The 15,000-nt window shown below is 40.6% G+C and overlaps 1 protein-coding gene across 1 annotated transcript in view; it reads right to left on the bottom strand.

Moving 5' to 3' along the window:
• Positions 1 to 4,228: 4,228 nt before the first annotated feature.
• LOC122244573 (Actin-related protein 8) overlaps positions 4,229 to 15,000 on the bottom strand; it is a 12,318-nt gene continuing 1,546 nt past the window's right edge. The window contains exons 2-11 of the mRNA XM_086545808.1: positions 14,331 to 14,498; positions 13,713 to 13,925; positions 13,069 to 13,242; positions 12,041 to 12,151; positions 11,553 to 11,669; positions 9,700 to 9,849; positions 9,182 to 9,403; positions 8,045 to 8,258; positions 6,750 to 6,878; positions 4,229 to 4,528 (exon numbers count right to left, since the gene is read on the bottom strand). Coding sequence (XP_086401934.1) covers positions 4,356 to 4,528; positions 6,750 to 6,878; positions 8,045 to 8,258; positions 9,182 to 9,403; positions 9,700 to 9,849; positions 11,553 to 11,669; positions 12,041 to 12,151; positions 13,069 to 13,242; positions 13,713 to 13,925; positions 14,331 to 14,498 — 1,671 coding nt within the window. The 3' untranslated portion in view covers positions 4,229 to 4,355. The remainder of the gene's footprint in view (positions 4,529 to 6,749; positions 6,879 to 8,044; positions 8,259 to 9,181; positions 9,404 to 9,699; positions 9,850 to 11,552; positions 11,670 to 12,040; positions 12,152 to 13,068; positions 13,243 to 13,712; positions 13,926 to 14,330; positions 14,499 to 15,000) is intronic.

The raw sequence follows: 15,000 nt of genomic DNA, 5'->3' as shown, positions 1-15,000 counted from the left end.
TTGGTAAGAGGGGGAAGGGGGTTGGAGGTTGGGGGTTGGGAAGGGGGAAGGGACAGATAATTAGATAGACAGAAAAATATAATCGCAAAGACACATATCGGATCCCACGTTCATGGTAGTATGTTTGGGTATGAGAACTGTGTATGAAGATACATATATATATATATATATTACATTCCTTTCCCTCCTCTTCCTCCCTCCCTCTCTCCTTCCTTCCCTCCCTCCCCCTCCCTTCTTCCTTCCCCTCCCCTCCATCCACTCCCCTATATATATATATATATATAATATATATATATATATATATATATATATATATGTATATGTATATATATATATATATATATATATATATTATATATATATATATATATATATATATATATATATTATATATATATATATACATATATTATAATATATATATATATATATATATATTATATATATATATACATATATATATATATATATATATATATATATATATATATATATATATTATATATATATATATAAACATATATATATATATATATATATATATATATATATATATATATATACATATACATATATATATATATATATATATATATATATATATATATATATATATATATATATATATACATATATATTACATTCTTTTCCCTCCTCTCCCTCCCTCCCTCTCTCTTTCCCTCCTTCCTTCCCTCCCTCCCTTCCTTCCCTCCACTCCCCTTCCCTCCCCTTCCTCACCTCCCTTCCCCTCCCTCCTTCCTTCCATCCCTTCCCCTCCCTCCTCCCTCTCCTCCCTCCACTCCCCTCCCCTCCCCTCACCTCCTCCCTCCACTCCCCCTCCCACTCCCCTCCCCTCCCCCTCTCCTTCCCTCCCCCCCCCCAAAAAAAAAAAAAAAAAAAAAATACAAGCGTCTCTCCATGAACTTTTTCCCCCGCCAGTCCTTAAGAGATAATTAATTACACAGGGAAGTTAGTGATGCTTCATTAATACAAATGCCAGAGTTTGAGTAATCATTATTCATAGGACTTTTTTTCTTTCTTTTTTTAATGATTTTATTATAATCATTTTTATTTATATATGATACGGGGCGATTTGATAAGGTCCCCCTCCTCCCCACCCCACACACACACTATGAATGAGTGAACGTTTGTTTATAATGACGTAACAGATGGGTATGTGGGGGGGGGGGGAGGAGTAGTCCGTTATTAATGTCTTTCCTTGTCTGTGGAATTAATTGTCTCTCTCCTTCTCTTCGTCTTTTCTTCTTTATTCTTCTTTCTATTGTTCTTATTTCTGCCTCTTGTTCTTTTCCCTCTCGTTGTTCTTTTTTTTTCCTTCTTTTTATTTATTTATTTTTTTTTTCCTCTCTCTCTGTCTCGTTGTCCTTTCTCCTCTCTCTCTCTCTCTATTTGTCGGTCGGTCTCTTTCGCTATATTGCTCTCTGTGTGATTTATTCATTCTCTCTCTCTCTCTCTCTCTCTCGTTCTCCTTCTCTCTCTCTCTCTCTCTCTCTCTCTCTCTCTCTCTCTCTCTCTCTCTCTCTCTCTCTCTCTCTCTCTCTCTCTCTCTCTCTCTCTCTCTCTCTGTCTCTCTTTTTTCCTTCTCTCTCTTTTCTCTCTCTCTCTCTCTCTCTCTCTCCTCTCTCTCTCTCCCTCTCTCTCTCTCTCTCTCTCTCTCTCTCTCTCTCTCTCTCTCTCTCTCTCTCTCTCTCTCTCTCTCTCTCTCTCTCTCTCTCTCTCTCTCTCTCTCTCTTATTCTTCTCTCAATTCTTTCCCTCTCCCCCTCATCCACTCACTCCCACCCCTCCTTCCTTCCTTCCTTCCTTCCTTCCCTCCCATTCCCCTCCCCCCGCCACCCCTTAAGCCCTCTTTTTCCTTACGTCACACCCTTTCCTCCTTCCCCCACCCCACCCTTTCTTCCCTTTCACTTTCAGTCCTTACTCCCTCCCTCCCCTTTCCCTTCCTTCGCTACCTCCTCTCACTCATCCTCCCTCTCTCTCTCTCTCTCCTTCCCCCCTCCCTCACTCCCACCCACCCCTTCCCCTCCTCCCTCCCCCCTCCCTCTCCCTTCCTCCTCCCACCCATCCCCCTCCTCCCACACTCCCACCCATCCCCAACCTCCCTCCCCCTCCCTCACTCCCACCCATCACTCCCTCCTCTCTCCCCTCCCTCACTCCCACCCCTTCCCCCTCCCTCACTCCCACCCCATCTCCTCCCTTACCCCCCCCTCCCCCTTCCCTCCCTCCTTCCCTCCCCTCTCTATCCAAGCCTCGGCCACTCTTCCCAGCGACGTGAAGGATAATTTCCATCGCTCGGCCGTCAGGCAAGTCAATTACACCGGATTCTTTCCATCATAGCGATCACCCGGGGGAGGGGGAAGGAGGAGGGGGAGGGGGAGGGGAAGGGGAAGGGGGGAAGGGGGTTAGGAAGAGGGAGGGGGAGGAGGAAGGGGGATGGGGGTTGGGGAAGGGGGTTGGGGGAAGGGGGGGAGGGGGAGGGGGGATAGAGGGTTGGGAAGGGGGATGGGGAAGGGGGGTAGAGGGAAGGGGGTTGGGAAGAGGGTTGGGAAGGGGGATGGGGGAAGGGGGTAGGGGAGGGGGTTGGGGGAAGGGGGTTGGGGAGGGGGAGGGAGGAGGAGGGGGAGGGAAGAGGAAGGGGAGGGGGAGGAAAGAGCGAAGAGATAGGTAGGAGGATGGGTGGGGGAAGAAGATAGGGGGGGAGTAAGTAGGGGGCAGGTGGAGGGGGGAGGGGGAGGTGGAATAGGTGGATGGGGAAGAGGAGGGAGGTAGAGGGAAGGAGGGAGGAAGGGGGGATGGGGCTGTGGGGAGAGGGGGGAAAAGGGGAAACGAGGCTAGAGGTAGAGGAAAAAGAGAAAGGAGAGATAGAGGGGAATAAGAAGAAAATGTTGGCTAATTGCAGCTTCAAAGAATTTGACTCACTCACTCACTCACTTATTCACTCACTCATCCTTTTGAGATGTATGTAATCACGTCTCAATAAATTTGTCAAAGTCAAGGTCACACTCACTCAATCATCCACTCACTCACTCATACTCACACACACACTCACTCACTTTTTCTCTCTCATAGTAATTTCATAGTTATTTTGATACTTATAATTTTGTTTGCTATCATTACTCTCATCATTAAACTACCTGTATCATATTTATCATCATCGTACGAATAATCATCGCCTAGTTTTATTTCCACTTTATTGTATTCTTTGTCACCATCACTATCACCATCATTTGTCACCATCACCATCATTATCCTCCTAAGAATGCTTATAAATTTAAGATCTTGAAACAAATAGGAATCTTCCATAAAGTAGTCCTCAGTATGCCATCACATTATTATTTTTAGTTCCTTTAAGATGGAAGAATGCAATATCTTTATATATAAGTGGAACTACCCTCCCTGATGAGGACTCGACCACACTCATTCTAAGAGAGAACTCAACGAATACGAGCAAAAGGTCTAGTTCGACAAGTTCCAATATACGCGGAGATCAGGATAAACATTCTACGCGCAATCATGAAAATGAAACGACCAATCTGAGTACAGGGTTAGTATAGCTATATAATTTTTATTCATTTCATATTGACTTATTCATACAAAGGTAACTAGACAAGGACCTTCATGTTATCTTATTATATTTTTCTCCTCCTGGAGTCTGAGGTCTAGCAACAACAGTCAGAAATGCAAGCCACCAGTTGAGTAACCTTGAGGGTTGTTGCAATTTTGTGTCTTTATTGCTTACTTTCTGGTTCTTACCTAGACTGAGTGGGTAGAACATCTTACCAGGGAGGGTATTAACAATTTGTTCTCATTGACAGAAGAATCCATTAGTTTCTCTTGCTGCAATTTCTGCTATTCATTTCAGAAAATGTAGAATATGATGTGTTCTCTTCTTAAATATTTCACACAGTCAGGAGTAACAAGGAATCATCTTCCTCGCCATATTCTCTTTTCATCTTTCTTTGTTTTCTTTCATTCTCATTCTTTCTCCCTCCTTCTTTTGCCTATTATTAATATAGATTATTATCATTTACTTGCAATATGTAGTTGTTATATTTTTTTCTTACAAAGTACATCAAGTAAAATCAATCCGCGATGCTAATACCGAAAGTTGTGTACTCATTTCACAACATATCACACGTCATTTACATAAATCATGCAACTTTATAAGTCCTTTATCTCTGTCACCAGGATTAAATAAAACTCTTACGACAAAATCAACATTTTATCACTTTACAGCTTAAGTTATAAAGTACAATCGCCCAATCTTACGCACACGCACGCACAAAGGCACAGACACAGACATACATCCATAAAAAAAATTCCTCTCTCCACCAGCTACCAGATGAACGGACATTTCTCCCTCAGGATCTTGACTCCGTGCTTGTTCCACTCCGTCTGCTGGATCCAGAGTTCGTTGCTCCCTTCCAGGCAGGTCATGAGCGCTGCGCCTTTCCACGCTGTCATGCAGGGGTCCATGTCTTTGGCACGCGTTATGATCTCTATTTGTTCTGTGAGGAGGGAGGAGGTTGAGTGTTGTCATGATCATCATCATATTCTTCAATTTCTAAAAAGTAATTCACATCTTCCATCCATGAGTGATGAAATGAGCTAAATGCTTCATGATGAAAGGCAAATAAGAAAATCCTTTCAAAAAAGGTCCTTTTAAAAGAAGAAGGAGGAGGAGGAGGGAGGAGGAGGAGGAGGAGGAGGAGGAGGAGGAGGAGGAGGAGGAGGAGGAGGAGGAGGAGGAGGAGGAGGAGGAGGAGGAGGAGGAGGAGGAGGAGGGGGAGGAGGAGGAGGAGGAGGAGGAGGAAGAAAGGGAGGAGGAGAAAAAGAAGAAGAAGAAAAAGAAGAATAGGGGAGGGGGTGTATCACAAAATATCTAGGAATGTCTCTCCCATCTCAAATTTATCTCACTGCTTCTCTTACCTCTATCAGTATAATTCAAAATCTCATTAAAAATGTATACTCATAAAGATATAAATATATATATATATTTATAAATATACATATATATATATATATATATATATATACATATATATATATCTATATATATATATTTATATATACATACATATATATATACATATACATATAAATATACAAACATATACACATATATGTATATACATAAACATATACACATATATATATATATATATATATATATATATATACATAAATATATAATATATAATATATATATACTTATATACATATACATATATATATATATATATATATATATATATATATATATATATATATATATACATATATATATATATATATATATATATGTACATATACATATATATATACATATATATATATATATATATATATATATATATATATATATATATATATATATATATGTATTTATTTATTTCAATAACAGGATCCTATAATATTGTTTGACATTGATCTAACATCCCCAAAAAAGACTATACATAAAATACAAACACAAAAAATATATTTGCAAGACCTTATATACCTTACTATTCCCCCTCTATTTGTTTTGGAACTATTGTAGATTTAAAAAAAAACACTAAGAACATATGGATTAGTGTAGGATCTATTACAAATACTGACAAATTACTGACACCTGCAACTACTGCTTGCTGTATGTGAATCTCCACTAAGTAAACCATTATAATATCATTAGTGCAACTTATAACGGATATATTGCATAAATTAAATATGTGTAAATCTCTGCAATCTGTTGATAACCGGATAACAGGATATCCAGCCACCTATCATTATAAATTCATGTTTCTTCAGAGAAATCTCGTAATAACGTTCATTAACATTAGCCTCTCTCGCAAGATATATTGTGATTCAAGTAATATGCTACCCATAAGTACAACCTAATAGACACTGAGGCACATCCTTTCAAATGCTGAAGGCAAAGACTAGATATATCAGTCATGGGAGTCTTTAGTTATGTATGCCTAATCATATTACAGACTCACTCCACTATCTTCACCATATATACTTTCCCACATCCAAATCCACTCCCAAGCAGACATATTCTAAATGACATTTATTCTGCTTGCCATTTAGATATTCCATATAAATAACAGCAAAAACAACCTGCTCAAAAGCATTGTCCACTATCAGGCTGGCAAGTTCAAGACATAGGTGCCTGAGAACTACAATGCAATATGCTCCTTAATGTGCTTTGAGGGTTTCATAAAGGCTTCTCTTAATGAATATATCAAGATAGCTAAAAATATAGGCTAAATTACAAGACTCCGCTTAACTACCCTTCCCTTCAGCTGCCAATCTCCCCCTGATGCCCCTATACCCCTCCAGTGCAAACTTGTCTTCTACTATTTCAGAAACATCTCAACTTGTGTCCTGGTTCACATTGCAAAGCAAGACGGGAGAAGATTACTCCATATAACTCAGACTTTGTAAACAGTATAGTGCATTGTCCAGTATTGCAAACAATCACATTCTATTCACCATACCATATCATAATACCATAGCATAATAAAACAATATGGCAGATAAAGCTAGACAATGCAAACATTTGTTGGCCCTATACACATGAACATACAAATACATTTACCATGTTAGACATAACTTGCAAATAATCAATACATACATATACATCTATACACACATATATGAAAATGCAAAAACACTAAAAATCGGAAACAGGATACACAACTTTCACCTCTCACAAACGAACAAACTTAAAAACCTAAGTTTTCCTACCTGGTCGATACGCAACTGGAATCTGGAGCAGGAGGCGACTCTGCAGCCACTTGCCGAGGCTCTCGAATTTCGCTCCCCCGCCCACCATCAGGATGCTGCTGTACATCTTCCTCTTCATCTCATCGCTTTCTGCAAAAGAGATTCAGATCTTGGATGCTGAGACTGCGGATGCCGAGACTTGTAGGCGGTTTGACGCCCGCGGAGATGAAAAATGTTGAAAGAAAGAATGACTAAGAAACCAGGAAAGCACAAGATCGAATTCTAAAAGGGAGAGGACAAGAGGAAAGACAAAAAGAGAACCAATTAATGAAAATGTATATAAAAAATAAAAAATAAAACTATCTATCTATCTATCTTATCACACTAAAAAAGTTCAAGCTATGTGTTTATGATCAAATTCCATATCTATTTATCAGTTGAATAAAAAATAAAAGCTTATCCAGGGACAACAACAATCCATTTATCCAATTTTCCAAATAATTGTGATCTACATTACTACTTTGTTTTTATTGAAAATGAGAGAGAGAAACAGAAAGAGAAAAGAGGAGAGAGAGGAGAGAGGAGATAAGAGAGAGGGGAGTGAGAAGAGGGAAAAGGGATGAGGGAAGAGGGAAGAGGGAAGAGGGAAAAGGGAATAGGGGAGAGGAGAGAGAGGAAAGGGGAGAGAGGGAGAGGGAGGGAGGAGAGAGAGAGAGAGAGAGAGAGAGAGAGAGAGAGAGAGAGAGAGAGAGAGAGAGAGAGAGAGAGAGAGAGAGAGAGAGAGAGAGAGGGAGAGAGAGAGAGAGAGAGAGAGAGAGAGAGAGAGAGAGAGAGGGAGAGAGAGGGAGAGAGAGGGAGAGAGAGGTAGAAAGAGGGAGAAAGAGGGAGAAAGAGGGAGAAAGAGGGAGAAAGAGGGAAAAAGTGGGAGAGAGAGGGAGAGAGGGAGAGAGGGAGAGAAGGAGAGAAGGAGAGAAGGAGAGAAGGAGAGAAGGAGAGAAGGAGAGAAGGAGAGAAGGAGAGAGAGAGAGAGAAGGAGAGAAGGAGAGAGAGAGAGAAGGAGAGAGAGGAGAGAGAGAGAGAGAGAGAAGAGAGAGAGAGAGAGAGAGAGAGAGAGAGAGAGAGAGAGAGAGAGAGAGAGAGAGAGAGAGAGAGAGAGAGAGAGAGAGAGAGAGAGAGAGAGAGAGAAAGAGAGAGAAAGAGAGAGAAAGAGAGAGAAAGAGAGAGAAAGAGAGAGAAAGAGAGAGAAAGAGAGAGAAAGAGAGAGAATCAAAACAAAGAAAAGAAAACAAAGAAAACAAAGCTAGACCAGAACTCACGGCATCTGTCTATGCTAGTCAAAATGGCCTGTTCAAGGGACAGCAATTTCTCGTTCGAGTTGAAGGCCAGAGAATCGTTCCGCGCAGACGAGGAGGACGGGATCTGTGAGGGGGGGAGGGGCTGGTCGTCCACCACAATGTCCTCTTCTCCTCCGTCCCCTGCGTCTCCCCCCCCAACGTCCATGGCCTCGGCAGCTTCTCTCCCTCCTCTTCTCTAGGGGCAGAAAAAGTGTGGAAGTCAGCCATAAAGACAAACAGTGTATATCCAAGCAAGGCAATTTTTAATCCCAACTAATTTTTCAAAATAAGCAACTTAACGTGACTTCGCTAGGTTAGTAATTGAATTGCATTAATCATAGCAAACATCTCACATCTTTTTCCTTCTCCCTTTTTTAACCCACTCACGCCGGATGACGTGCTGACACGTTTCGTGGTTTTCGCGTCCGACGCCACCGACGAGATATCTGGCCAAGGCCGGCGCTCGGGGTGAGCGAGCGGGCAGCCCAGGCTCGCGACCCGTGCGCCCGAGAATCTCGAAGCGTTCGGATGATGCATTCGAAAACCTCGGTATAGCGACCGTGCAAAGCCAGGATGGCCCCGGCGTGAATGGGTTAAAGCAGGACACCTAATTTAAAAGATTTCACTGTATATTCATTCAAAACTACATACATCCACAGACTGAATAACATGAGAGCCTAGAGCAAACAGATCATGTGTCAATTACAAACAAAACTGATGGCTTTGTTTGTAGGCATGCACTTATTAGGTGATTGGATTGGTTAGGTGTTTTGTACAATAATAAGTATGACAATACCTTAGTTTCGCCAGAAAAAGGATAAAGACACTCAGGGTGAATTCTGATTTCGTAAAAGGATGTTTCTTGATGTTGAATACATTCACTCTCACCAGTCATTAGTGAAACAGTCATCATAAACTTAATCACGTGAGAACTTGCTTAAAACTCAACAAAAACTCAATTACAAACACTTTATAGGTAAAAACGTAGTATCCCTCCAATCTAAGAAGTCCAAAGCAAACACTCACATAAAAAAAAGAAGATAAAATAAAACAAACATCAGGAGCACCTCTTCAATACGCACAATGAGAATCAACCCACAAACGAACTCAGCCACTCACACTGGTCTCTCGCAGGTAGTTTTCATCAAAAGGGTCGTCCGGGTCACCCATATTGGGCTTCTGAGTGTGCATCATCTTGGGTCCCGTGATCTTCAGCAGGTCAGCGTAAAAGAGGCTTAAGGCCGCCACGATCAGTTCATCGCCCATCTGGATGGTGTAGGAGATGGGCATTTTCCCCGGCGTGTGCACCGTGAACTTCTTCTCCTGGGCACCACATACATTCTGAGAAGGGCAGAGAGGGTCAGGTCAGTGCAAGATTTAGTCAAAGGGTAAGTGGGCGAGATCAGTCGAGTACTTATGAGACCATGGTGTAGGTGAGGTCATGAAATCCCAGTTGAAGGTGCACTTACAAAATAATTGTCAGGGTAAACTCATGAAAGCCTAGTGACAGTGCATTTCTAAGAGCAAAGTAAGGATGAACGTATAAAAACCTAGTGACGGCACTCTCAGAAAAGCAACAAGCAGGCGATCAGTGTGAAACAGCCACCGACATAACAATAAAACCACAAACTCCATACCAGATTGACGTGGCAAAACTCGTGCTTCAGCTTGCTCAGGAGCATAGCATCAAGCTTGTTGGCCGGGTTCACCTGATGGGGGAAGCCACTCTTCTTAAGCAGCCAGTGGAACACCTGCGTCACGTCAGCTCCTCCGTAATCTATTCTCAACTGCGGGAGAAAAAACGAGATGTAGGTTCATTTTGGTTGTAAGTATGTGTTTGTGTATGTATATATATATATGTATGTGTGTGTATGTGTGTATGTGTGTATGTGTGTGTGTGTGTGTATGTGTGTGTGTGTGTGTGTGTGTGTGTGTGTGTGTGTGTGTGTGTGTGTGTGTGTGTGTGTGTGTGTGTGTGTGTGTGTGTGTGTGTGTGTGTGTGTGTGTGTGTGTGTGTCTGTGTGTGTGTGTGTGTCTGTGTGTGTGTGTGTGTGTGTGTGTGTGTGTGTGTGTGTGTGTGTGTGTGTGTGTGTGTGTGTGTGTGTGTGTGTGTGTGTGTGTGTGTGTGTGTGTGTGTGTGTGTGTGTATGTGTGTGTGTGTGTATGTGTGTATGTGTGTATGTGTGTGTGTGTGTGTGTGTGTGTGTGTGTGTGTGTGTGTGTGTGTGTGTGTGTGTGTGTGTGTGTGTGTGTGTGTGTGTGTGTGTGTGTGTGTGTGTGTGTGTGTGTGTGTAAGATGGGGCAGGAGGAAAGAATGTAATAAATCAGATTATTTTAGTTTGCGCATGTGTTTGAGAGAAATGAAGATCATAATTTTGAGCAATAGATTTAAATTTCTTAAAGAACAGCACTTTGCTCAGAAAAAGAAAGACTCCAGTTCCTAAACCTGAGGAATGGGAACCTCTACGAGATAAGTTAGATAGTAGAGATCCGGCAAAATTTTCGCTACTCTTCTTTGTTGATACTCAAAGCAATCCAATGTGCATGTGAGCATGTGCTTGTCTGTGTGTATGTGTGTGGTTGTGGAGAGTGAAAATATATTGGTCTATAACTTGGTACAGCATTTCAATGTATTTAATTCCCACGGCTAATAGCTTAATGCTGTTAAAAAATGAGAGCAGAAGAACCATTGAGGTGTAAAAAGACTTTTCTGAATCATTCACTCATTTGCATATCTCTAATTTGATATCTAAGAGCAGGAGAACTAGCTGTTTTCTGTTAACAAAAATATTTCTACAAACTACATGATGCCAATGTAATGAACTAAAAAAAAAAAAAAAAAGTCACAAAAATAAAAGATTGCCAAATTAATTTACATGTATTCTATTCTTTCTAAATATTACTATCACAAGAATAATCAACATCAACAGACTTATTCAAAGCCAAAGTAAAGAGAATTTATGGATAAGTTTCATCGCTGATGTATGAGGTCTATAACACATGCTTTTTAATAATGTGAGTGGGGTGGAGTCTGCAAACCCCATCCCATAAACTTAAAGGTATACCAACATATCATTTATAGAAAGATAATTTGATGAGAGCTATGTCCTCAAAACCAGTCACTCTTACTCTGCAAAGCAATCTTAGTAATTAATCCTACAAACTTGTTTTAGTCTAAACAAGTTTCAACATGTTGGACTGGTATGATGCATACAAGCCGAGCAATGATTTATGTTTGCAGTGACATTTGGCATATCTTATGGAGAGAGAAACTTCTTTTCAATCTTCCTAATGCTCTGGTAAAATAAAACATAAAATAGATTTCAAATGATTTTCAAATTATTTTTTGCTGAAATCTGCTATTGATAACTTCAAGTAACATCAAAGTCAAAATTGTTTTTAAAGTCAATTTCAACAACTACGAAGAGTGATGATGGCTATAGTACAAACAGACATTCCAAGCGACCCAAACCACCCATCCCTTACTCACCCTCGTGGCCGGGTGTGAGATGGCATCCTCCACGCAGGACACGGAGGTCTTCTGGTCTCCAACGTCCACCACGCATGCGTAGCCAAGACCTGCGCCGAAAGTGGCCGCTACGTGATCCTGGAAGAGTGTCACTGTTTGAGGGGCAGGGAGGGTAGTTCACAAAGGCAAAAAATACAGCGCACTGCCTCATTTCACAAGCGTTATTCTGTATCTCTTGAAAAACACTGCCTTCTGTACTAAGTGCTCCATATCACGTCATAAAATATTCCATCTCTTGCCAAAAAATACTCCGTCCACTATCTAGTAAGAGGAGTAGTCAAAATATCCTCACTGACTAATTGATAAAAAGGTATGAAAGAAAATGAGGCAAGACATCTACACTGTCCTATCAAATTTATCCTATAATGAAATGAGAACAATCAAAATTAGCTTTTCAATTTTATTTATGATGATATAAGAATAATAAACAAACGGCATAAATAACACACCTGTAGGACAAAACAGCCACCGAAGCCTAGGCCATTGAGCAGTAGGTTGGTGAGCTTCTTGACATAGTCGCGGTTATATATGTCTGGGATAAGGAGCACCGCGCGGTAGAACTGCGAATGGAGGAGAGGGTCAGATGCCGTGAGAAGATAAGCGGCCTTATTTAGTGGCAAAGTCGCTGAAATAACACAATGAAATTAACTTGCCATAGCATCCACTCATGGACAAAACCGCTTGTGGAATCTGAAAATGAGAGTAGTTCCACAGCATATAACTTATCTCATTTTCTTCAAATTCTTCTTGTTGTGGCTCCCAAGGCCTCCATTCATAAGAAGCCCCTGACATGTAAGTAGGTCAGTATCTACCCTTACCAAGTCATGTCCACAAATGCTAGAAAGATGAAGTGTGGTGCTCTCTGTTGACTGGTTAGGACGGGGAGCCTGGCATCTAAAGCAGGTGTCTGAGCCTGTATCTTGTAGTCTGTGTTGTGTCGTCTGTGTTTGCATGAAGGGTGATGTCTACAGTGTAGTCATATGGGGTGTACTTCGTAATCTCTGACCAGTTATGAGGCAGTGTTTGTATGTAGGGTGTCTGTGGCATTTATGCTGTGTAGTGTAGTACAAGTGGATATGTGGATATGCACTAACATAGGTGTGAAATGTAAATACTTCACTGGCTGTAGCTCAAACCTATTCTTCCAAAGGTGTCAGTGAAAGGGAATAAAATCAAATCTCTAGACCACACAACTAAAGAGATCATCAAACAAGAACCTACATTATCTTCATGGAAACAACTCTCACTAGAATGAAAGCGACGTTTTACAGACATTCCTAATGAGCACTCGGTGGAAATTATTTATAAATTCACAGCCGATGTCGGGATACTTCCTCTTATCTGGTGCTTGCTTATGGGTGCTTAGGAACTCCATATCAACAAACAACAATATCACACAACAACTACACCTACAAACATTAATAATGGCAGCAGCAGCAGCAAACAACAATCGCAACAACCACACACACACTGATACCTTGAGATCTTTGATAGGCACATTGAGAATGTTGGAGATGCAATGTCCCCAAATGGTCTCCAAGTCAGCCAAAACAGCACTGATTGAGCCGCCTAAGCCCTTGTGATTGTTGAGGTCTCCGCGGACGAAGGGGAAGTGGACGTTGTACTCCTCCGTTGGGTGCAGGGAGAGGATCTGAAAAGCGAGCGATAGGGAGGGTTTGTGTAAGTGAGGAGTGCTGTGGTTGGGGTGGTAGGTGTGTCTTCTGTATTATTTTGGCTATGGTTTACCACTTCCTATAATTAAATCTTCCTCTTCATCATTAGTGTTATTATTATCATCATCATAATTGTCACATTTTTTTTTTTTTACAATCATTTTTATAGTCATTACTATCATCAAATTTCATTCAAATGGTATCATTCTAATAACAAGAAACTCCATTTAAATAATCAAGCTAGATACATATAATAAATCCAAATACCAAACATACCAACAGTCACAACAATACTAATAAATACATTTTGCCAGTTTACAGAGTTAATAATTCTTAGGTCCATAGACAAAATACCAAAGACAATAACTACATCTAAACAATCCTAATACATATCTTTACATCTAAAGTACATATTTTTGCATCTAAAGACAAATGACAAACTCCTTACCTCATCACCAACAATAAATTCCTTGTCGCTGTGGACCCATGGCGGGGAAGGCTCAGCCGTTTCCTCCTGCGCAGGCTGCAAGCGTTTGTTGTAGGCTGCAATCTGCTGGGGAGGCGTGGCAAATCTCCGCGATCCATCAGACATCAGGGAAGACTGCAGGATGTGGCTCACCTTCAGACGGCATTCCTCTAGCTCCTGTACCGCTTCTCGGTCCTTAGGGTGAGGGGGACGGTGCAACTGGTTTAGTGTGTGTGCTCCTTGGACGATTGGGGATCGCTAAACATGCTAGATTTGTAATGGGATTGTTGGGAACTGCATGATTCTAGTAACAAAGATATATATCATAAATGAGGAAAACGGTATATTTACTAATCAAATCAATGGTAGAACTATCTTGAAAAATACTAAGGATACAGATTAGTGAAAGGTCAGATAATAAAATATCATAATTTCCAGACCAGATGTCTGAAATGTTACTACAGCTTACACTTGCGTACACAACCAGTCATTTTCTCGCTCAGCCATACACTCACTCGTATCTTTAGCAATGCGACTCTTGCCTTAAAAACAACTGGCCTATCTCGTTGACCTCAAGGAAAAATAGACATTAGAACACACCAACTTGGCCTGAGGGATGAGGAAAGGATCGCTGTAAATCGGCAAGCCCTTTTTCCTCTTGCGGGCGATGGCATGGAGGACTGTGTGAGGCACCGAGTCGGATGGACGACCCAGGCGAAGGTATCGGGAGCCTGGGTGGATGATTATGCTGGCCTGGGCTTCTAGATGCTGCAAGTGAAAAGAGTGTTAAAAAAAGAGTGTTTAAAAAAAAAGAGTTAATTGAAAATGTACTGAGTAACTAAGCAGTTTCAAGAAGGCTTGGTTGTTAATTTCCAGAATAAAACTTGAAATCCTAAATATTAAGACATAGATATATATGAAGATATAGATATAATATTAAATATTGAAATCCTAAATATTAAGATATAGATATAAATATTAAGATAACTATTGATATCCCTACCTATAAACTACCAAAACACATAAAAGCAGTAACATGATATTTAAAACTATATTTCTTTTTTGAAATGCAAGTCATATCTATATACCTATATCTATATGTATCCATTTCTGGCAGATCATCCACCAGCAAGCACAACTATAATGTTAAAGAGAATGGTAATTTTTCCGAAAAAAATGGCAGAGTCAATATTAACGATGTTGGTACTACTGGACTGCAAGTGATCGATGTTGCTCAATCATTGTAAATTTAGTCTTTGCAAACAAACTA

This window comes from Penaeus japonicus, unplaced genomic scaffold, assembly GCF_977035675.1.
Source record: "Penaeus japonicus unplaced genomic scaffold, GWHDUDI00000001_assembly GWHDUDI00000002, whole genome shotgun sequence".
Taxonomy (NCBI): Eukaryota; Metazoa; Arthropoda; class Malacostraca; order Decapoda; family Penaeidae; genus Penaeus; species Penaeus japonicus.
The sequence above is the reverse complement of the archived record's forward strand: the minus strand, read 5'-3'. Positions and strand labels throughout refer to the sequence as shown.